General features: G+C 41.9%; 1 protein-coding gene across 3 annotated transcripts in view; it reads left to right on the forward strand.

Annotated features, from left to right (window-relative positions):
• The first annotated feature begins 9,468 nt into the window (after positions 1–9,468).
• LOC310857514 (uncharacterized protein) overlaps positions 9,469–24,147 on the forward strand; it is a 28,499-nt gene continuing 13,820 nt past the window's right edge. Inside the window, exons 1-6 of one of the 3 annotated variants that reach the window (XM_083763216.1) lie at positions 9,469–9,607; positions 9,966–10,113; positions 10,521–10,660; positions 11,244–12,020; positions 14,664–14,742; positions 17,250–17,571. In XM_083763216.1, the coding sequence (XP_083619342.1) occupies positions 9,517–9,607; positions 9,966–10,113; positions 10,521–10,660; positions 11,244–12,020; positions 14,664–14,742; positions 17,250–17,439 (1,425 nt within the window). In that variant the 5' untranslated portion in view covers positions 9,469–9,516 and the 3' untranslated portion in view covers positions 17,440–17,571. Of the gene's footprint in view, positions 9,608–9,965; positions 10,114–10,520; positions 10,661–11,243; positions 12,026–14,663; positions 14,743–17,249; positions 17,572–24,147 lie in introns of those variants that run through there. The other 2 variants (XM_083763217.1, XM_083763218.1) reach the window with 2 other exon arrangements.

The raw sequence follows: 24,147 nt of genomic DNA on the forward strand, positions 1-24,147 counted from the left end.
GTATTGGAGTGAATCTGTTAGAGGAGGGTGACCTCTGTAGCTGCCTGTGACTCAGGTTAGAGGTCAGAGAGCCTGTTCTTCAGCAGGGTGCTGAACCAAGAGCAATAGTGTGTAATTGTGTATTCCTGTGTGTTACAACGTCGTCCTGGTGAAACGTCTCACTGTCAGGTGTAAAGAAGCAGACTATAGTCGCATCACATGTATGTGCTCATCTGCACCCTCCATAAAGAAACAGTAGGGCTGGTTCATGTGACAAGAAGGGACTACAGTAAAAGGGAAGGGACTAAATTGGGAAAAATAGGAAATAAGACAAAAATAATAATCGCTAAAAGTCTTTTGCATATACAATATGTACTGATTTATAAACTCATTCAAACTCACAATAAAAAAAACCCAGATGTAATCAATATTTATTTTACATCTGAGTGGGCACATTACCTCTCAGTCTGAAAAGTCACTCTCTTGTTCTGCATTGCCAGTCATGCTTACATAAGGGGGCATTAGAGTCTAATGCAAAGTAACCCCCTTAAAAAATGAATGCCATCATAGGTGAGTCTAATGATTAGACTCACCTATGACGGCATTCATTTTTGTCTCCACCAGGCCGAAGGCATGGGGGGAGAGTATGTTTTGCACTCCGTCCGTCCGTCCGTGTGTCCGTGTGTGTGTGTGTGTGTCCGTGAGCAGCTAATCTGTCCGTGAGCAGCTAATCTCGGCCACCGTTAACCCGGTCGATGCCAAATTTTGCACACACACTCCCTGGATGCCAACGATGAACCTCTGCCCCAAACTTTCCAGAACTGCCTGTTATAGCGCCACCAGGAGGCCGCTTTGTGCAAAACAAGTTTTTGCACAGTACACCTACAGATTTTGTCCAAACATCACGCAAATTGGTACACAGTCTCTCTAGAGCCATTCAACGAAACCGGTCTTTCAGATTTCTCAGACTCCATCCTGATTGGTTAAGATTGGCTTCCAAAGTTCACAGGAGTGCTCAGTTTCAAACAAAATGCTGCAAATCATGAACACATCGCGTGATTTCCGTGAAATTGTGCACCCACATTCCCACTAGGCCGAGGACGAAATGCCACATGAACAATTTCAACTCAGCCTCAAGGTGGCGCTATAACTGGCCGAAAAGTGTTTTTACCTCTAACTGCACGGATCTGTGGATAACTTTGTATGCCAACTCCCTAGAGGCCAAGGAAAAACCTTTGCCTGGAATTTTTCACATCTGCTCTTTATAGCGCCACCAGGAGGCCGACATATGTAAAACACATTTTCTATTATTACTCCTTCAGATTTTATCCAAATTTCACGCAAATCGGTACACATGATCTCCATAGTCATGTGATCAAGACAGGTTTGTTTGATTTCTCATATTCCATCCTGATTGGCCACGATTGGCTCCTACAGTTTTCAGGAGTAGCCCGCTTTGTACAAATCGCCACAACTCCTGATTGGACTGGGTCTCCAGCTATTTTATGCTGATTATTTTTTCTTAGCCACGGATTCCGTCCGTGGCTACAGGCCAATGAGCGAGCCAGAGGCGTGTTCGCAGGTGTATTAGAATATTTGGGAAATCATGGTTTACTTTATTTTATTAGTATATACATTTGAGAATGTAATGCAACACATAGAATATTACCTGAGAAGCAATATATTAAAACACATCCAGAATGCAAAACAGATAAAGATCATACATATGAGTGTGACTGGCATAGGCGGGGCATCTGCGGTGTTCCTGTTCACAACCACAGAGACTAGGCGTTCAAATCGCCCCATGCCACGGCATGGCGGTGGCGTGTGCATGTATATTCACAAAGACACTGAATATGTTACTCGTACTGACTTACAGCATGATGAAATTGAAACTGTGTGGGTTGAATTAATTTTCAAAAATGCTAAATCAGTATTAGTTGGCACCGTCTATAGACCGCCCGATCAGAATGGGTTCTATGATATACTTGAGGGGTGCCTAGCTGGGGAGGAATGTGTAGAGAAAATCCTGATTGGCGACTGCAATACGGATATGCTTCGTAAGGAAGCACCTGTGTTTAAGTCATTTAGTCGGTTTTGTGATCTGCATGGTGTCAGTCAGCTAATTACCCAACCCACAAGAGTGTGTGATTCTACTCAAACTGTCATTGATCTCATTCTGACCTCGGACAAATCCAGAATCTCCAAGAAAGGGGTTATTGTATGTGGGCTCAGTGATCATTTTATGATTTTCTGTACCCGCAAAATACAAAAACTAAAGTTTGACTGTCACAAAACAGTCATATCTAGGGACCTCAAAACCTACTCTAGTGAGGCCTTTAACCTTGAACTGGAGAGTCTGGATTGGTCCGATGTGCTCAGGAGCTCACTAGTCGAAGAAGCATGGCTTGGCTTTAAAACCAAATTTACATCAGTACTAAACATCATGGCTCCTTTGAGAACCATCAGGGTCAAAACCCGCTCGGAGCCATGGATGAATTCGGACATACTGACTGCAATGAAAGCCAGAGACAACAAATGCTCTGAACTTCTTAAATGCAAGTCCATGCTAGCCAAGCGCTTCGACAGTAATCTCCAAACCAAACTGTGCAACCTAAAAACCCAGTGTAACAAGCTAAGAAACGGTGTAATTGCCATGACCAAATCTGCCAAATGTAACTTTATCAATGATAAAGCCGAGGAAATCAAAAACAATCCTCGGGAACTCTGGAAGTTACTAAACAACCAACTAGGCTGTGGTCAGAAACTAAAAACCAGGTTTTCTAACATAAACATCAAATCGAATAACACCCTCATCACTGATAAGCTTGATGTAGCCAACTACCTGAACATCTTCTTTACAAACATTGCAACAAAGCTGGTTAGCAAACTGCCCTCCCACTCTGGGCGTTTTGGTGTAGAGCACATCAAAGCCTTCTACAAAAACCTTGGTGTTTGTAAAGATGATTTCAAAATGGCAATGGTAACAACCGAGGAGGTACTTAAAAAACTGAGTGCCCTACAACCCCACAAGGCCACTGGCCATGACAATATCCCCTCCAAATTTCTCAGAGACTCAGCTTTTTCCATAGCTCCAGTCATCACCCACATAGTTAACCTCTCCATCAAACAGGGACAGGTCCCCCAAGATTTTAAACTGGCCAAAGTAACCCCCTTGTTCAAAAAAGGGAGTAAATTAGAACCCGGCAACTACCGCCCTATTTCTATTCTAAGCTCCATCTCGAAAGTGATGGAAAAAATAGTCTATGAACAGGTTGAAAAGTATCTTGCCACTAATAAATTGCTGTACGAGTTCCAATCTGGTTTCAGAACATCCCACTCCACTGACACATGCCTCCTCTATTTGAGCGACCACATCAAACACGAGGTGGACGCTGGAAAATACTGCGGCATGGTCATGCTGGACCTCCAAAAGGCTTTTGACACCGTGAACCACTCCATACTGGTTAACAAGCTTAAAGCTATTGGTTTTGATAGCACATCAGTGAGCTGGATGCAATCCTACCTGGAGGGGAGAGAACAGATGGTGGAGGTGAACGGAACACTGTCCCCTCCCCTCCCAGTGAGCTGTGGCGTCCCACAAGGAAGCATACTAGGGCCTTTACTGTTCCTAATATATGTTAACGACATGACTTCAGCTTGTGACTGCAACTTGTTCCTGTTCGCAGATGACTCAGCACTGCTGGTCTCGGACAGGAACAAACTGCAGGTTGAAAAGACCCTCAGCTCTGAACTCGGTAGAATCTGCACCTGGCTCGCTGATAACAAACTATCCTTACACCTGGGAAAAACTGAATCCATCCTCTTCGGATCAAATAGTAATCTCAGCAAGGCAGATGGCTTCTTGGTTAGAGTGGGTGACAATATTATCACACGAAAAGATCAAATTACCTACCTAGGTTCCATCCTGGAGGCCAATCTTTCCGGTGATAAGATGGCCACCAACGTAATCAAAAAAGTCAATCAAAGAACAAGATTCCTTTACAGGATCTCCTCACTGGTCAGCAAAAACACCTTGAAGACCTTAACAGGAGCCCTCGTACAAGGTTTCTTTGACTATGCATCCACCTCTTGGTACCACAGCACCTCAAAGGCCCTTAAAACAAGGCTCCAGACCTCCCAAAACAAACTGGTCAGGCTCCTACTTGGCCTCACCCCCCGAACCCACCTCACCCCTGCCCACTTTGACAGGCTGGGATGGCTTAGGGTCGACGACAGAGTACAGCATCTTGCAATGGGTCTGGTCCACAAGATTCGATACACCACCAAGATACCCATGTACCTGTCTAAATACTTCCTTAGTGTAAACGAAGTCCACACCCACAACACCAGAGGGAGTACAACAAACCATGTACAACCCAGATTCGGCACAAACAAGGGACTAAATTCTTTTCGCTCCTATGCCACCAAAATGTGGAACGCCCTACCAACAGTCATTAAGACATGTGAATCCCTTGACTCCTTCAAAACCGCTCTCAAAGGGCACCTACGGATGGCTGCAATTCGAAACTGGCCTCTGTAAAATCTGAATCCCCCCCCACCCCATTTTCCCTCACTGTATATTGTATCTTTTCCCTTTTTTGCTTCCCATATGATGAATTTAGCTACATAGAAATGTCTATTTGTATGTCTCTAAATGTTTGTATGTCTTTAAATGTTTTGATGAATTGAACAATGTGGACCCTGTTGTAAACAAGTGTAATGCTTAATTGGGTCGTCCACTCACAGTTGACAGTCTTTGTATTGAGTTTGTGCTTAAAATGTACTGTAAATTCTACAAACTGTTAATAAATATTTCAATCAATCAATCAAAACATCCGCTTTGGCTGTGTTCGTGTATTGGAGTGAATCTGTTAGAGGAGGGTGACCTCTGTAGCTGCCTGTGACTCAGGTTAGAGGTCAGAGAGCCTGTTCTTCAGCAGGGTGCTGAACCAAGAGCAATAGTGTGTAATTGTGTATTCCTGTGTGTTACGACGTCGTCCTGGTGAAACGTCTCACTGTCAGGTGTAAAGAAGCAGACTATAGTCGCATCACATGTATGTGCTCATCTGCACCCTCCATAAAGAAACAGTAGGGCTGGTTCATGTGACAAGAAGGGACTACAGTAAAAGGGAAGGGACTAAATTGGGAAAAATAGGAAATAAGACAAAAATAATAATCGCTAAAAGTCTTTTGCATATACAATATGTACTGATTTATAAACTCATTCAAACTCACAATAAAAAAAACCCAGATGTAATCAATATTTATTTTACATCTGAGTGGGCACATTACCTCTCAGTCTGAAAAGTCACTCTCTTGTTCTGCATTGCCAGTCATGCTTACATAAGGGGGCATTAGAGTCTAATGCAAAGTAACCCCCTTAAAAAATGAATGCCATCGTAGGTGAGTCTAATGATTAGACTCACCTATGACGGCATTCATTTTTGTCTCCACCAGGCCGAAGGCATGGGGGGAGAGTATGTTTTGCACTCCGTCCGTCCGTCCGTGTGTGTGTGTGTGTGTGTGTCCGTGAGCAGCTAATCTGTCCGTGAGCAGCTAATCTCGGCCACCGTTAACCCGGTCGATGCCAAATTTTGCACACACACTCCCTGGATGCCAACGATGAACCTCTGCCCCAAACTTTCCAGAACTGCCTGTTATAGCGCCACCAGGAGGCCGCTTTGTGCAAAACAAGTTTTTGCACAGTACACCTACAGATTTTGTCCAAACATCACGCAAATTGGTACACAGTCTCTCTAGAGCCATTCAACGAAACCGGTCTTTCAGATTTCTCAGACTCCATCCTGATTGGTTAAGATTGGCTTCCAAAGTTCACAGGAGTGCTCAGTTTCAAACAAAATGCTGCAAATCATGAACACATCGCGTGATTTCCGTGAAATTGTGCACCCACATTCCCACTAGGCCGAGGACGAAATGCCACATGAACAATTTCAACTCAGCCTCAAGGTGGCGCTATAACTGGCCGAAAAGTGTTTTACCTCTAACTGCACGGATCTGTGGATAACTTTGTATGCCAACTCCCTAGAGGCCAAGGAAAAACCTTTGCCTGGAATTTTTCACATCTGCTCTTTATAGCGCCACCAGGAGGCCGACATATGTAAAACACATTTTCTATTATTACTCCTTCAGATTTTATCCAAATTTCACGCAAATCGGTACACATGATCTCCATAGTCATGTGATCAAGACAGGTTTGTTTGATTTATCATATTCCATCCTGATTGGCCACGATTGGCTCCTACAGTTTTCAGGAGTAGCCCGCTTTGTACAAATCGCCACAACTCCTCAACGCAGCGTCCGATTGCGATGAAACTGTGCACGCATATTCCCACTAGGCTGAGGAAGAAATGCCACTTGACAGTTTCCAACAGCCTGATGGTGGCGCTACAACAAGCCAAGTCGCGTCATGCACTCGTTTATTTGTGTTGCCCTGCTACCCAACCACCAGATGAAGGCAAGCTGCAATGTCCTACATCCCTATCCTCCTGGTGGAGACCTGTGCCCAGAAGGGCACTTTTTCTAGTTTGACCTGTTTCCTCTCTGTCCAGTGGAGGGCATTTTAAGACTGTTTGGATGAAGAAATATAAAGTTTTAAAAAATACAAAAATTGATGACGCAGGCGCATATGGACTGGAAACAATCTGACATTATTTCCTCTGTTAATGTGTGTGTCCTTGCTGACCCATGGAAGCTTGGTGGTCAAATGTGGTGATCAGCAGCACTCACCACTGGCTCTCAGTGTCGCATCACTTGTGCAAATGTCTCTAAATCTGGTTTGTTAATCTGTCATATGGTACATCATTGTTTACTATTTCTTAAAAATTTGGCTTTTTTGTGGCTTTCGCCTTTATTTTATATATGGTTTTTATGGATTGATAGACAATAGGCTGACAGGAAATGGGGAGAAAGATGGGCGGGTGGCATGCAGTAAAGGCCGTCGGGATCGAGAGTGAAATTTGTTCTCCACATTTGACCCATCTCTTGGAGCGGTGATGTCTCGATGCCGCAGCGTGAGCCGCTCGGGAATCATTAGTTAGTTGATTTAACCCCCTATCCAAACCATTGATGCTGAGTGCCAAGCAGGGAGGCATTGGTTCCCATTTTTACAGTCTTTGGTATGACCCGACCCGGTGTGTGTGTGTGTGTGTGTGTGTGTGTGTGTGTGTGTGTGTGTGTGTGTGTGTGTGTGTGTGTGTGTGTGTGTGTGTGTGTGTGTGTGTGTGTGTGTGTGTGTGTGTGTGTGTGCGTGCGTGTGTGTGCGCGTGTGCGTGCGTGCGCCTGTGTGTGCTTGAAAGAGGGTTACATACAGAGAGAGAGGGAGAATGTGACAGAAAGAATAATAGTTCGAGGAACAGACAATGTAAGAGAACTAGTATAGGCGGAAGAGAGAGAGATAGAGAGAAGCAATGCACAGGAAGGGCCTGCAGTGGGTCCAAACATAACTGTGTGAAAGATGCTGATGCTGGCAGAAACGCAAACCCATCCAGAAATCATGCACTCTGTGTGACCTGTTGCTCTTTGTCTGTTATTTTCCTGTGAAGGACACCATTTTGGAATGTATATAGGCCTACAGTATGTTGTAGGCCTAAATGTGCTAGTTGCTCACTCATATTTCCGTTCATAGATTGCATGCATTAGTAAGTAAATTTAGTAAGTAAAGTAAATTTAACACAGGAGAGGATGTGTTCTCCTTTGCCGTGCACAAAGAGTTGAGATTCTTTCCCGAGTTTCTGAGCAGATCGAGGCATAATCATCCCTTCGGCCTGACGAGAGTGACGACACAAATGTACATTTACCTGCAGGGCTCTTATTATATAGGCTCTAAATTGGACGCAGTCAGGAAGGGCCAGCACAATTAGCTGTTCTGACATGCACCAACAGAATGTGAGCAAACCATCTGTTCTTTTATCAATAGATAGCCAGTAGCTATTACGATGCCTATAGCCTGCTCTAGAGCCAAATTCCAATACCCAAAATCTTGGCCTCACTCACACTCGGTCACTCCAGGTCAGGGTCACTCCAGGGTGGCACCATGCCAGCATGGTGGTGTTACGGTGAAATTGGTGACCTGCTGAAATATTTGACAATCGTGTGGACAATCACATAATGTCCGTGTCTGAATGTAAATCGTTGCAGTTTGTTATTAGCAGAGTAGAGTTACATTTAGTGGTATTTAGGCCACGTATTTATAGACCTCCATGTAAGTTGTGTGAAGTCCAGAAGATGGTCACATTTCGGCAGGTCACCAATTTCACCATAACACCCCCATGCTGGAGTGATCCAGTGTGAGGTGAGCGAGGGGCCGAGACTTTGGGTATTGCCATTTGGCTTAGGGGTTGTTTGTTTGAGGATGTCCGGACAGCTGAGAGACAGGCCCTTTAGAGAGACTGTCCCATGCAGATAAATATGAAAATTGTCTTACGAGCTTGTAGGTCTGCTATTTTTGTAAAATCGTGAAAATGTGGCACAAATCTTTGAATATATATTCTTTCAGAAGACTTTTTTTGACGTCAGGTCAGAATGGGTTTAAGGATTTTACTGCTACTGGTGTAGAGGTTTGCCTCGTGTTTAGGTGTGTGTTCTGTAGGAAACTGCCCAAGGCAAGGCAATGCAATTTTATTTATATAGCACCTTTCATACTCAAGGCAATTCAAAGTGCTTTACAGAATAAAAACAAATACAGAGTGCAACAGTGCACTTTAAAATGAATACAGATTATAATAGATACAATTACATTACATTACATTACAACAGATACTCCCACCTTTAATAGAAACACAGTTAATTGGGATATGCAATGTTAAATAAATACGTTTTTAAATTGGACTTAAAAACGGCTATGGTTGGGGATTTTCTAATCATGTAACCTGGAATGCTATTCCAGGTTTGTGGTGCATAATGGTGAAATGCTGCTTCACCATGTTTTGTTCCAGCTATCGGGTGAACTACTAGTAGGCCAGCCTCAGATGACCTAAGGGTTCTGGAGGGCTCATATGGCTTCAGCATGTCTGAGATGTAGCTGGGCCCAAAGCCACAAACAGATTTATAGACAAGTAATACAATTTTAAAATCAATTCTCTAGGACACTGGTAGCCAATGTAAGGATTTTAGGATTGGTGTAATATGGTCATATTTTCTAGTTTTTGTCAGGACTCTAGCAGCAGCATTCTGAATTAGTTGGAGTTGACAAAGAGCTTTGTTTGAGCCCTTACATCCGAAGTTACGTTAGTCCGAACATGCATTAAGGTTGGCGAACATGCACTGCTCCCATGCTTGCGGTTATGTTTAGGTTAGGGTTAGAGATAGTAATTTCGGAACAATGAACTTTCTGACTAATGACACGGCACCGTTCTGTGATAGTGGGGCATCAAGCAGCTTTGACCTTGGTTTCCTGCATCATTGCTTCCTCTTCCCATCTAGTGCTGAAGCAACGGCCATCACCCAATTGCTTCACTTTAGTTTTTGTTCAGATCCTGACAACAACACATTCATTTTCTGCTATCAGAAAAACACATGGCAATGGACTGGCTCTTCATGTTCTCACTGCTATTGTTTTTTGCACTCAGTACACTGTCATTGCCATTGGACAGCGGAGACATTAAAGGTAGGATATTTGTCTTGTGTATGCGCGAGGACGTTACATTTCACAGGAAACCCAGCAAAGATTTGCATGCAGCAAATAAGTCAATTTAAGACAAGTTACGTCAGCAAACATTGTTAGATTAGATATTTTCATATTTGCTTGACAATACAAATTATATTGTTAATATGTCATCGTCAAATTACGATATAGGAAATGCATAAAATAGTAGGTATAATGTGTATATATTTTTATTTTATACTGTAAGTGGGTACATAGCCAGGCTCACACATCTTTATTGAACATTTTAAATATTTCTCATAGAATGAATGAAACAAGAATGAAACAAACAAACAAAATATGATATTTTTGTCTTGTCCAGAAGTCACTGGGGTCTTCATATATCCTGAGCCCCCTCTGGATATATTTAATGCCAGTGCAGCCAAAGATGCATGCAGATCTCAGAATGCTGCCTTAGCGACCAAAGCTCAGATGCAAAGAGCACTTCAACATGGACTGGAGACATGCAAGTAGGCTGAGTGTGGTGGGGCAGCTAGACAGAGGAATATATGGCTAAAGATATTTACATAAAGAATATCTCAAAATATGTATACAGTACATGCACGCACGCACGAACGCATGCACGAACACATGCACGAACACACACTGTAAATATTTACTGACAGGAATACAATCTCATGGTTCAAAAAATAGACAATGGCGTTTAAAATTAATTCAAGAAAAAATGCATTATGATGAACAACTTGTCTCAAGACACTTATAATAAGAAAGAAAGAAAATAAATTAAGAAACCTTAAGCCATCTGCCTTGATGAATAGATTTTTTACTTTTGGTGAATCTCCCATGCCGTTTCCCTCTGAACCTTTACGCCAATTGTCACATAAATATAACATTGTTGTTTTTACTGTCCAAACAGGTATGGCTGGATAGATGAACAGATTGCCGTCATCCCACGTATATCGGCTAACGATAAATGTGGCAAGGGCAAAATTGGGTTGGTGGTCTGGAAGGCAGCACTAACCAGAACATTTGCTGCATTCTGCTTCCCAGCATCAGGTAGGCTATATTTACCAATCAATTAAAACATTTTCAAAATCAGTTTGACTCACTGTTACTGTATGTCATTCCTCTGACTTTAATATTCATTATTACAAGTTTTTTTTTTTTAGCAGACCCTCTTATTCATAGCAATGCTGCACAGTGCACATGTTCATGTCAAACACAGGAGAGGAAGCAATCAATCAGTGTGTGTGTGTGTGTGTGTGTGTGTATGTATGTGTGTGTGTGTGTGTGTGTGTGTGTGTGTGTGTGTGTGTGTGTGTGTGTGTGTGTGTGTGTGTGTTGGGGGGGGGGGGGGGGGTGACACTTTTGTTCCATATGAAGATGTGTTTGTTATGATATCGGGTGGTATCCATAGCAATGAGTGTTAGTTCCTCTGCGAAGTCAGGGACGGACATACAGTATGACACTTATGACCCTATCATTCAATTGACATGATTTGGGATTTTTTTTCCACTGGAAAATATCGGATAACACAACTTCAGTTGGTAGAGCCATATTGCTTTCTCCACCCCTATTCTTCTTGTACCGGTTAACGTAACGGGTAACACTCAAGCTTTTTTTACCTCATCACCTGCAGATTTGAAGCAAACGCAGACGATGACCACCGACAGCGTACTGAGTCTGACCTCTAAGTCAACCACTACACTGCCAGCACAGGTACATGCCTCGACAGCAGTGACTCCCCCCGTCACAACGAAAATGAAGCCTCCAGCCTCAATACCATCAACATCAACACCAGGCTGGAAGCTGCAGGCTCCTGTAACCTCAAACTCACCTCCAACACTCACATCAAAACCGCCGACTGCAGCCACGTCATCCTCCATCTCTCCAACCTCTCCTACAAAGACATCTGCTTCCTCCACCACGGCACCTCCTTTGCTTTCTCGCACCCTGCTGACCTTCATCCCTACTCGTTTCTTCTCCTCCTCCTCTTTGACTGTTCTGTCTTCCACCTTCTTGTCCCCGTTCACTACATCTCCCCCACCTCCAGTCAACTTCTTGTCCCCATTCACTCCACCTCCCCCACCTCCATTCACCACCTTGTCCCCATTCACTCCACCTCCCCCACCTCCAGTCACCACCTTGTCCCCATTCACTCCACCTCCCCCACCTCCAGTCACCACCTTGTCCCCATTCACTCCATCTCCCCCACCTCCAGTCACCACCTTGTCCCCATTCACTCCACCTCCCCCACCTCCTGCAGTCACCACCTTGTCCCCATTCACTCCACCTCCCCCACCTCCAGTCACCACCTTGTCCCCATTCACTCCATCTCCCTCACCTCCAGTCAGCCGCAACCACCCCAGAGGCTCGACGTTGCAGACTGTCAGCTCTGCCGACACCTCCATGGGAGGTACAGTATGTGTTATTCATTCGGAAGCTGAAATCCAGGACTTTTCAATTAATACAAATTAATTTGAAACAATTTGTATGGTAGAGTATGTTAATACAATTACTGTAGCACATCTGAGTTGAGTTTGAGTTTGAGTTTGAATCTTTATTTCGGTCATTTTTACAAAACAGATAAACAAAGGTTTAAGCAATTTACATTGCTTAATTTATATTACATTACTTAGTCAACGCAGTGACTAGTTCTGACCGAAAAGGTATGGGCTGAAGCATAAAGCTTATTTTGCCCACCTTTTTATATAATACAAATAATAATAATAATAATAATAGTCAATTATCACAGTAGCATAATTTATGAAAACACAAATGGAAAAAAAAAGAGTATAATATCATAGAAATATTACTAAAAACAGAAAAGGAAAAAGAAATATAACAAAAGTAAACAGGATGTTGATTTACATTTGTCATTACATACTATATTATAATATATAATAATATAGATATGAATATAAATATAAACATAAATATAATTATAAATAGATTTCTAAATATAACCATACTTATCTAAATGTCTATACATGAAAATGTATACATATTTGTTTTTGTTCTCTTTTTACAAATATATACAGCCAAGCACCCATTCAACCGTTTTCTCATTTTGTTTGTCCTGCTGCTATATATGTATCAATTATCTTATATGTTTGTATTGACCTAGACAATTTAAGCTCGTTATCCAATTGGTTCCACAGTTTCACTCCTATCACAGTTATACATCTCCCCATGGTGTTAGTCCTTGCCTTTGTTGTTTTAAACATAGCTGTTCCCCTGAGGTCATATCTGCCCTCTCTTGGCTTGAACAGCTCCTGCATGCAGCTTGGAAGTGAGTTATTATGAGCCTTGTAAATTATTGCAGTAGAGTTGAGGTTGACTAAATCTTGCAGTTTCAGTGTACGGTTTTCAATAAAGAGTGGGTTTGTTGGTGCATGATAGTCAGACAAATTTACAATTCTAATAGCTTTTTTTTGTAGCATAAAGATGGGATGAACTATGGTTTTATAAGTGTTTCCCCACACTTCCACACAATATGTTAAATATGGCAGTAGTAGGGATCTGTACAGAGTTTGGAGTGATTTTTTGTTAATGATACTTTTCATTTTGTGTAATATTGCGATTGTTTTAGATTTTAGATTTTTAAAGTGTCAATATGTGGCTTCCACGTGGGTTTTCCATCAATAATGATTCCTAAGAATTTAGTATAGTTTGTTTGTTCTAATTGTATATCATTGATTGTTAAATGGATTGGAGCATTTATATTTTATTTATTGCCAAAGATAATGAATTTAGTTTTACTGATATTTAATGATAATTTGTTTATTTCAAACCACATTTTACAGTGGTTGGAGGTGGTCTCTATTAGTTTTAAGGTTTTGGTCCAGACTTACATTATATAGTTACGGTATTGATATTAAAATAAAAGTATTCCCTTATTATGGTTAAATTAGAACCATCAATCAAAATGGTCTTCAAGCCTTTTTACTTATCAATAGGATTGTCCCGATCACGTGATCGGAAATCGGGGCCGATCACGTTATTTTCAAATGATCGGAATCGGACAACGTGATCGGGATTTTAGATATTGTACTGTTGTGATAGTGGCATATGTGTTCTATTAAAAATATAAATATCAGATCGGGAAATATCGGTATCAGCACATACTCACGATCGGAATCGGATCGGGAGAAAAAATATATGATCGGGACATCCCTACTTATCTGTTTGACAATGTCAGTAAAGTTATTAGAGGCAGACGGCCATCCGTATATGGTCTCGTCTTGACATTTGAAAGAAAGCTGTGAGTCTGCACCCGTCCCTCCTTTTGTGTTGTATTGTCAGTAGCGAATAGCGATTGATTGATTGATTGAAATATTTATTAACAGTTTGCAGAATTACAGTACATTTCAAGCACAAACTCAATACAAAGATGTTAACTGTGAGTGGACGACCCAATTAAGCATTACACTTGTTTACAACAGGGTCCACATTGTTCAATTCATCAAAACATTTAGAGACATACAAATAGACACTTCTATATAGTTAAAGAACAGAACAGGAATTCATCATATAGGAAGCAAAAAGGGAAAAGATACATATACAGTGAGGGGAAAAGGGGGGGGATTCAGATTTTACAGGGGCCAGTTTCGAATTGCAGCCATCCGTAGGTGCCCTTTGAGAGCGGTTTTGAAGGAGTCAATGACTGTTGGTAGGGCGTTCCACATTTTGGTGGCATAGGAGCGAAAATAATTTAGTCCCTTGTTTGTGCCGAATCTTGGTTGCGCAATAGAGCGTGCTTAACTAGGGACTTTTGTACTAGAATATATTAATATTTGGATGTTTTTAATTTTGCCACAGTGAAGCCAAAAGGCAATATGACAATAAAGATTCTATTCTATTCTATTGTAAAGTCTAATCCCAACCTCATTGTGGAGGTTGTCTCCTGAACTTAAAAGAGAAACGGAACAATTGATTCACATTTTCAGAGCAATATAACTTGCTGGCTTTGAGTCTTGGCCACAAAGTAAAAAACACATTTGATAGGTTGTCTCCTCCTATAAACAGCGTGTGCAATTTATTGTATTCTTTTTCTCAGGAGTACCTAAAGCACTCATCGTTCTTGCAGTAATGTTCCTTCTGCTGACAGCAGCAGGCGCTGTGTGGTACTTCAAACTGTGAGTAATTATTCATGTAGGATCATCATAATGAAAAATCATGTTTTTTTATTTGTCTTTTTGAGTACTGCATGGTGATTGCGATTTGAATGGTGCTCTGTGTGGGTTGTTTCCAAGCCTCGGTCCCAGCCTTACTCATCTGCAAAGAGAAAAGCCTGGTCACAACCTAAGGCAGAGAGAGAGAAAAGCCTGGTCACAACCTAAGGCAGAGAGAGAGAAAAGCCTGGTCACAACCTATGGCAGAGAGAGAGAAAAGCCTGGTCACAACCTAAGGCAGAGAGAGAGAAAAGCCTGGTCACAACCTAAGGCAGAGAGAGCATATAGAATGCATAGCCAGAAGTGTCGGGCTGGAACATCCGTCAGATGTATTTTCCCTGGATACGATATTTTCCGACCAATCACAAGACTCGTTTCATACACAGAGAATGTAAACAGATTTGTAAAGCGTCAACGTCATTTCCTTGAGCACTACTTCCGCCAAAATCCTGCTACTTCCGCCAAATTCCAGCATGCACTCTACAGCATACTGTAGAGTGCATGCCCAGTGTGGTGTGGTGGCCTCCCTACTCTTTTAGACTTTTAGGAGGTTTCAATTATACACTCGGAGGTCAGAGTCCTGTAGGGGTCCGCCGGTCCAGGTCCCTTTCTAATTACCAATAATTAGCTGTGGACCTCCCTGGACCCGCTCAAGGGCCCATGGTGGTCCCCAGACACCATGTTAAGAACCAATACAACATACAGTAACAGATGAGATGACACTCTTGGTTTTGTGGTTTCTTACAATGGTAATATTTTTATGTATTTTTAATTTAATAGTTTCCGTCTTTAAAGGACAACTTTAGTTTTTTTTCAACCAAGGTTCATGTTTTAGGTTGTTATTAGAGAAACTAAAAGATGAGTGTTCTTTTTTTTCATTTGCTGCTTTCTTTCGTTTTAGGGATTTTAGCTGTTTTTGACAGGGAGGCGGGGGCATTCGAGCATGGGGCTAAATATGTATTTTTTTACAACATTTTATAGCAATTTCTTTTTTAATTATTTACTATAGTCCTAATAAACCCCTGGAAATTTCATCTGTCCACAAAACATCACGAGATCTACTGAATGTGTCAAACTGACATTGAGCCTATGACACACAGTGTGGCTTCCCCCCAGTAGGCTACCTTCACATTCAGTAGATCCTGTGATTTATTTGTGGCCAGATGTAATTTCCTGGTGTTTATTAGGGCTATAGTAAATCATTAAAAAAAAATCCCTAAAACGAAAGAAAAAAATAACACTCATCTTTTACTTTCTCTAATAACAACCTACAACATGAACCTTGGTTGAAAAAAACTAAAGTTGTCCTTTAAAACCAGAAAGAAGATGAGAGAAATGTACTTTCAACACTGCTGACATGGGATGAAAATACAAATTAGCTAAAGACTAGGTTTGATTTGATTTCACCTCTAACCCAGTCAAACTATATCTGACTCAAGCAAAGCAGTCAAGCAAAAGTGCACATTGAATAGACAGGCTAAACCCTAAGAGATTAACACATTAACCATATCCACAAAACCAAGCAAGTTCACATGTTTGGGCGTGACATGCATTATACAGCATTTCCTAAAACAACTTTTCTCCCCCACACATTTCTCAGAAATGCTGAAAAAAATGCATCAGTTTCCTGCCGCTGCTGTGCAAGGGCTGATAACTTTATTTCCTATTTCTGTATTGTATTCTTGCCTTAATTTGTGGGTGGCACCCATCATAGTAAGAAGACTTTTAAGTTTTGAGTTTGGCACACCAGTTTCTTTGATCCTAAATACAAAATGACCCATGAAGGCATGCAGACAAGCAGGTGCCAGGTGAACTGGTTGTGGCTGGGACCTTACCTTCTGTTAACACCAGCATGCATGTCTGAAGTAAAATGAGACAGAAGCATGTTCTTAAATTCATATTTAGAAAATGTTTCAGATGTCAAAGATTTCTGAGATGATAGAATGGTGATGGTGCATGGAAGGGGAACCTTCTGAAAGCTTCATGGGCAAAGATAAGCAACTTCAAAATAAATAAATAAACGGTCAAAATGACATGACATTTCAAGTTCTTGTTTTTACAGGAACTAAAACAGCTAGTGCCCGTTTGGGTGCTAATAAAGGGCGAGGTCGCCCATCATTGTGACCTCAGAACATCATTGTTCTGTCCGGAGCCTGGGCAGAGGCTTTTGTGCTGGTTCTGGACGACTGGCGATCCGACAGACTTGACACCGAACACAGAACTCCCTATGTGGTGGTGTAGCACATGTGTGTCTATAATATGGACTCAGGGGGGTGTATGTAGCCTCTGCCTTGCATAGTCCCCGGTGACTAGGCATAAACAATGGGCGCCACTTGGTGGCCAAATAAACTGATCACAAATCTCATAATGTTGAAACCGTTTTAGAAGCCACTTTTAGATTTATATTAGGATTATTGCAATTTTCTTTGTGTGTGTGTGTGTGTGTGTGTGTGTGTGTGTGTGCTTTAAAGGAAGAAGCAGGTTTTCACACCCTGGTCTCGGAGACAGCAGAAGGATGACACAGAGACGGAGATGTTTAAACACGTCGACAGTGACCTGGATCTCCATGGCAACCAAGAAGTAGAAGAGGAAGCAGACAAGAAGTTTTCCGACAACATCACCACTTGTTTGAATTCAGACAACAACATAAACTCTTCATAGTGTTCGCTGGTATGGGAATGTCTGTCCTGAATGTTTATTTTGACTTTGGAAATAATTCATACAATAGGCATCATGGCTAAAACATTTTCAAACTGCCTTCATTCGTTGTCTTTGTTTTGGGGATACTTTGATTCCATTTACAGTATGTGTGTGTGTGTGTGTGTGTGTGTGTGTGTGTGTGTGTGTGTGTGTGTGTGTGATTGTGTGATTATGTGTGCGCGCCGTGCCGTGATGTGACGTGACGTGAAATGTCTGAGTGTGTGTGCGTGTATTTGCCGTGGTGGAAAGTAACTAAGTACATTTACTTAAGTACTGTACTTGTGTACAATTTGAGGTATTTGTACTTTCCTGAAGTATTTCCCATTTCCAATACTTTTAGTTCTACTCCATTATATCTCAGAGCCAAAGTTTTCACTTTTACTCCACTACAATTTGAAAACTTTAGTTACTTTGGACATTTAAATTTTAATTAGAATACATACATGAACCACTCCAGCCCTATATACATTTGGGCCATTTGAAACAAGCTCACAATTGTGAGCTTGTAGACAATTTTCCAAAGATCTTCTACACATGTTGAACTCATGGGACATTCTGCAATATGAGTACCTTTACTTTTAGTACTTTAAGTACATTTTGATGACGATACTTTTGTACTTTTACTTGAGTACATTTTGAATAAGAGACTTAATTCTGCTTGTAACGGAGTACACCAACATTGCAGTAGTGATTGAATTTAAGTAAAACATTTTTCCACCACTGTTCTGATGTCCTCACAAATAGGCCTGCAGTAATATCAAGTGTGTGTGTGTGTGTGTGTGTGTGTGTGTGTGTGTGTGTGTGTGTGTGTGTCAGTCTTTGATAATAATTGTTAATATTTTGAATTGATTGTACGCAATTTTCGGTTAATAAATAGTATACATTTCGTATTTTGCGTGTAATATCCTGTTCCAGTGTAAAAACAAATACTGCCCTTTAATGGGTGCATTGTGACAAGAGTTTCAGTGATTCAGGTTCCCTGAAGAAGCACCAGCGTATCCACACACTATCCTATATAAAATGTACAACACCTGGGAGGTTTTCAGGAGAGGATGTTTTAATGTAGTTAGTGTTAAACCCATGCAACTTGAGAGGAAAGAAAAACCTGCAGCGCCTTACCTGGTGTTGACAGTTGTGCTTTCATTAGCGCATTTAGCAGCGTCGATCTCCTCCTTCCCCATAAATCCCAAAATGGTGTAATAATATAAGTCCCAAAGCGGGGTCCGGGGACCCCCAGAGGACATTGAGCGAGTTCCAGGGGGTACAACTACATGATAGTTTGTGGCGTCATGTGGACGCTCTCAGTTTTTTTAATTAACATTGATTATCAATTGCAGTCCCACAGCTAGAAATGGCATTAAAATAGGGTCCGTCCGAGCTGTATAAATCTTCTCTTATGGGGGTCCTTCTCTTCTCTTCAAATGGGGGGGCCCGCGGGCTAATACGTGTCCATTTGGGGGTCCTTGACATGAAAAGGATAACGTAAATGCATTCATCTACTGATAGCCAATACACGACTTATCAAAAGTGGTGCGTGACACCAAAAGCGGTGACCTATTGAATCCTGTTCCTGTATTATTAGAATCATTACAGAGTGCAAAGCACATTGGGTCACTGATGGCGGTGTAACAACTCCCAAACTTCCGAAAACACAGAACGGGCCAAACCATTTTGGGATTTAAACAGGGGTGGATCAAATATATGCTTCAAAATATATCGCGTTTATGAACGCAGGATTTCAAAAGTATTACTCCTAAGATAACTTTGGAGCCAGGGGGGACCCCCTAACTCATCTGGGGGGGACCAATGTGACGCTGGCAGGGGATTCGTCCCCTGCGTCCCTGCGGTTATTGCGCCCCTGGTGTCAAGGACCCCCGAATGGACACGTATTAGCCCGCGGACCCCCCCCCCCCCCATTTGAAGAGAAGAGAAGGACCCCCATAAGAGAAGATTTATACAGCTCTGCAGTGATTCTCAACCCGTTTAATTTCAAGGACCCGCAGTTTGACATGCTTAATTTGTAATTAGGCTACGGATAGCCTCGATACCCATGCAGGCTTTCATTTCGTCGGCGCGAAAAATGACGGACGGACCCTATTTTAATGCCATTTGTAACTCCAATTGATAATGTAAAATCAATGTTAATTTAAAAAACTGAGAGCGACATGCCACAAGGGTCCATTTGGTTCCAAACTATCATGTAGCTGTACCTCCTGGAACTCGCTCAAGGACCTCTGGGGGTCCCCTGACCCCACTTTGGGAATTATATTATTAATATTACACCATTTTGGGATTTATGGGGAAAGGAGGAGATCGACACTGCTAATGAAAGCACAACTGTCAACACCAGGTAAGCTGCAGCCAGGTTTTCTTTCCTCTTGAGTTGCATGGGTTTAACACTAGGAATCACAGCCAGGTAATTCATAATAATAATAATAATAACTGTGCCAAAACGCAGTTTTGTATGTGCATTGAGTCACTGGAACAACCTCTCTGTAGTCCGACCCCAAACCCTAACCATAACCCCCCGTTTTTGTACCCCCCCATCCCCCCCTCCGCTAGGGTGGTGGGGGTGACGGGGGGGACGGATTTTTCGGCGGCGCCGCTCTATATCCCCCCCTAGCGTTCAGTCCGTGTTGCGCCTCTGCAGTCATACACTCTAGTTCTATTATTCGGAATACTGTTAAAACTGGGAGAGCACTCGATGAAGTTTGTGAGATACGGCAGTCAGCAGATGAGATGTTACGATGTTTATTTCAGAGTACAGCACACAGGTTAAGGCTCACGAGTCACGCCAGCCAGCAGGCCACGTACTCACACACAAGGCTTAATTACGCCCAACTGACAAAGTGGTCGTATTCTCCTTTTAAGCATGTTACATGAGCAGAGGGTGTCGACACAAAATGCATACACTTTAAAGATATATACTGTCATGTAGTCTACTGGAAATTCCATGAACCCAGAAATGATGATGAATATAAACTTGTATGATAGAAATGTTATCTATAGGCCTAATGGTTGCTAAAAGTTGCACATTTAGCAATTTTCATAATTGCTATTATATATACATAAAAAATATAATAAAAGAGAAAATCCAAAATAAGACTTCCCAGATTAAGTTTATTTTAATGTTAATGTACTGCATAATGCATATAAAATAAAATACAAATGTCTAGCCTCATTATGCCTTTATTGCAAAAATAATTAATGATAACGCTAATAACACATTGATAACATGATTCATACATGTCTGTCAATACATGATTCATATTTAGAACCCCACACTTAATCTCAGAAGTTAATTTATAGACCACTCAATGGCCTTAATCCTCTAAAACCAACTCTCTCCTCATTTCCTTCAGTCTCCTTATTCTGTCTCAGATAGATGCGTGTCCCTTCTATCCTGTACCCGGGATGATGACCACTTCATCCTTGGCATCGTTGGTGTACTGAACACCCTCCTTCATGCCTTCTTCAACCCTGGACCAGCTGGAAGGGAAGTAGGGAAAAATAAATACTGAATGTAAAAAGTAAATGTAAAAGTTGTCCTGAGTAGGATATTTTTTATTTATTCAATTATAATTTGTAATTTTAGTTAAATAAATAACTAAATCATGCCTCATTTGGCCAAGTGCCATGGATCTTGTTTACACATGCATGTGCCTTGACTCATGTGGAACACATCGGTCACTTTTACCAGTAAGCTCCGCCCTCAGATTTTCAGCCATTTTGAGCAGTTTGAAATACGCTTATACCGGATTTTCTGCTGGGATTTTCTAGCAATTTGCGTGAAGCATTCTACACACAGTCTATGGACCACTATTTGAAATCCCAGTTGAGAAGTTTGTACGTGAAAAAATTAAGCCTCCACATGGCTGCGCCCAGCGCAGTGAGGTCCAAACCTCACTCCTTCTGCAGGGTTGAACCATTACGGTACCGTGTCTACCTTATCAGTCTGAAGGCCTCAATGATCTTCTTCCAGGCTGCCTCCCCCTTCTGGAGCTTACAGACTAGGACTCCGATGACCACCAGGCAGATGAACAGCAGGACCGCAAGGCTGGCTCCCAGCCCAGCCATGTCCTCGGGTCCAAACCCCCTAGTTCCCTCACTGTGACAATTAAGTACAATCTCATTAGAAGAGCTTATCCCAATTGTCACAGAAATGCATCCCTCTACCAGTCCTGGTGACACTATTCCCACTCCACTTTTAAAAGCCGTTTTTAACAGCTTAAGCCCCTACATCAGGGGTACTCAACTGGCGGACCGCGGCGGACCACCTCTTTGCGGACCACCCAAAAAAAAAAAAGTTAATAATATAAATAACATCAGATGGTACATTTCTCATGTGAAATTGCTGCAAAGGCCCCCAAAATGTCCCCCAAGGGCCCCCAAAATTCTGGCGCACGCTATACGCGCGCGCAGTGTGGCCTGCCAAGGGCGTATAACTCCCGGCCTGATTTGGAGTTCCACTCCGGGCCTGCACTCTGCACCCCATTATTGGTTGGGTGGAAGGCGATCTGATTTGTATAAGCTTGGCTTGACCATACTAAACGGGCATAGAGCCCCGCTCTCCGATGGACGCCGCGCATGGGACCGGACCTCTGTCTTATTCAAAAAAATATTTGTGGACCTTCATCATTTCTAGTTGAGGACCCCTGCCCTACATTTTGACTATCATCAACCGTTCCATATCCTCTGGTTGTGTGCCCAATTCCTTCAAACATGCAATTATTCAACCTCTCCTGAAAAAACCAAGCCTTGATCCACTAGCCCATAACAATTACAGACCCATCTCCAAACTCCAGTTTATCTCTAAAGTTCTGGAAAAAGTAGTCTGTAACCAACTTCTACATTTTCTTAATATTAATAATATTTTTGATACATTTCAGTCAGTACAGATACCGCTCTTCTTAAAGTTTCTAGTGACATTATTATGAAGGCCGATGCTGGTGAGTGCTCGGTGCTGCTCTTGCTTGATTTAAGCGCAGCTTTTGACACGATTGACCACTCCATCCTTCTTGGCAGGCTCAAACAGTGGGTAGGTCTAAGTCTATGTGGTTTGGCCTTGGAATGGTTCTCCTCCTATCTGTCAGATAGAAGTGTGTCTGTCGCTGTCGATAACTATGTTTCCTCCTCAGCTCCTCTGACCTGTGGGGTCCCCCAGGGCTCCATCTTAGGACCAATCCTTTTCTCCCTTTACATGTTGCGCTTATAGTTTTGAATGTGTATCCTATCATTGTTACGCCGATGATACCCAACTATATTTCTCCCAAAATTGATATCCTGCGTGATTGTTTAGCTGGAATAAATAACTGGATGGCACTTAACTTTCTTCAGCTGAATGCTAATAAAACAGAGATCCATGTCATTGGCCCCGAAAACATCACTAACACAATCCGGCTTGCCTTGGGCCCACTGGCTTCCAACATGACTGACACTGCCAAAAATCCGGGTGTCTTTTTCGATAGACACATGAACTTCGAGCCCCACGTAAAGAAGGTCACCCAATCATGTTATTATCACTTAAGGAATATAATACCAAAAATCAAACCCATCCTCACTTCTGAAGATCTGGAAAAAATTATTCATGCTTTTGTTTCATCCCGTCTCGACTACTGTAATGGACTGTACACTACCCTTAACTGTTCCTCTATTCACAAACTACAATTAGTACAGAATACAGCCCCTAGAATTATCACCGATACAAACCGCAGAGCACACATAACACCGGTACTGGCTGAACTACACTGGCTCCCTATCAAATCCAGAATCGATGGCCTAGCCCCAGTTTATATCACAGACTTACTGGTGGCAAAACCAAATGTAAGACCCCTCAGGTCCTCTGACAAAGGCCTCCTGAATATTCCTGTGACAAAACTGAAAACCAAGGGGGACCGGGCCTTTGCAGTGGTTGCTCCCACACTGTGGAACACCCTACCCTTATCAATTAAAAGTCTGTTGAAGGTTTCAAGGTCTAAAAACTCACCTATTTAGGTTACATTTTATCTTGTAAACTTTTATTTTGACCATCATTGCTCCTTTGTGCCTTGTTTTAACTTGATTGTTTATATTGTTGTTTTTACTGTACAGCACTTTGTAACTTTGTTTTGAAAAGTGCTCTATAAATAAAATGTACTTACTTCTGCAGGGTTGACCCATTACGATTACGATTTTCATTTTGTATTATTTGTGGTGGGATTCAATTAACTTGATACACCATTTCTCATTTTACACAGTGGTGCACTGACAACTATTTAGTGTTGAATGTGGACAAAACAAAAGAACTGGTCATTGTAACAACACACACTGGACTTAACCCACTTTTCATTAATGGTAAGACAATAGAACAGGTTGCCAGTTTCACATATCTTGGACTCACCCTGGACAATAGACTTAGGTTTGATCAACATATTACATCTATCCAGTCACGTTTTCAGCAAAGACTTCATGTAATCCGCAAGTTAAGATCATTATCTGTTGCTCCTCATCTTCTTTTATTATTGTACAAAAGCATTATCCAACCTATTCTGTTGTACTGTTCCGCATGTTTTTACAACATACTACCCATGCCTAACAGAAACAAAATTTTCAGTATTACCCGTATTGCTTCCAAGATTATCGGACTTCCCACACCAACACTTTCTGATATGAACAATAATGCCATCACAC

The sequence above is a fragment of the Protomyctophum parallelum genome, assembly GCF_964188405.1.
Source record: "Protomyctophum parallelum genome assembly, chromosome: 4".
Lineage (NCBI taxonomy): Eukaryota > Metazoa > Chordata > Actinopteri > Myctophiformes > Myctophidae > Protomyctophum > Protomyctophum parallelum.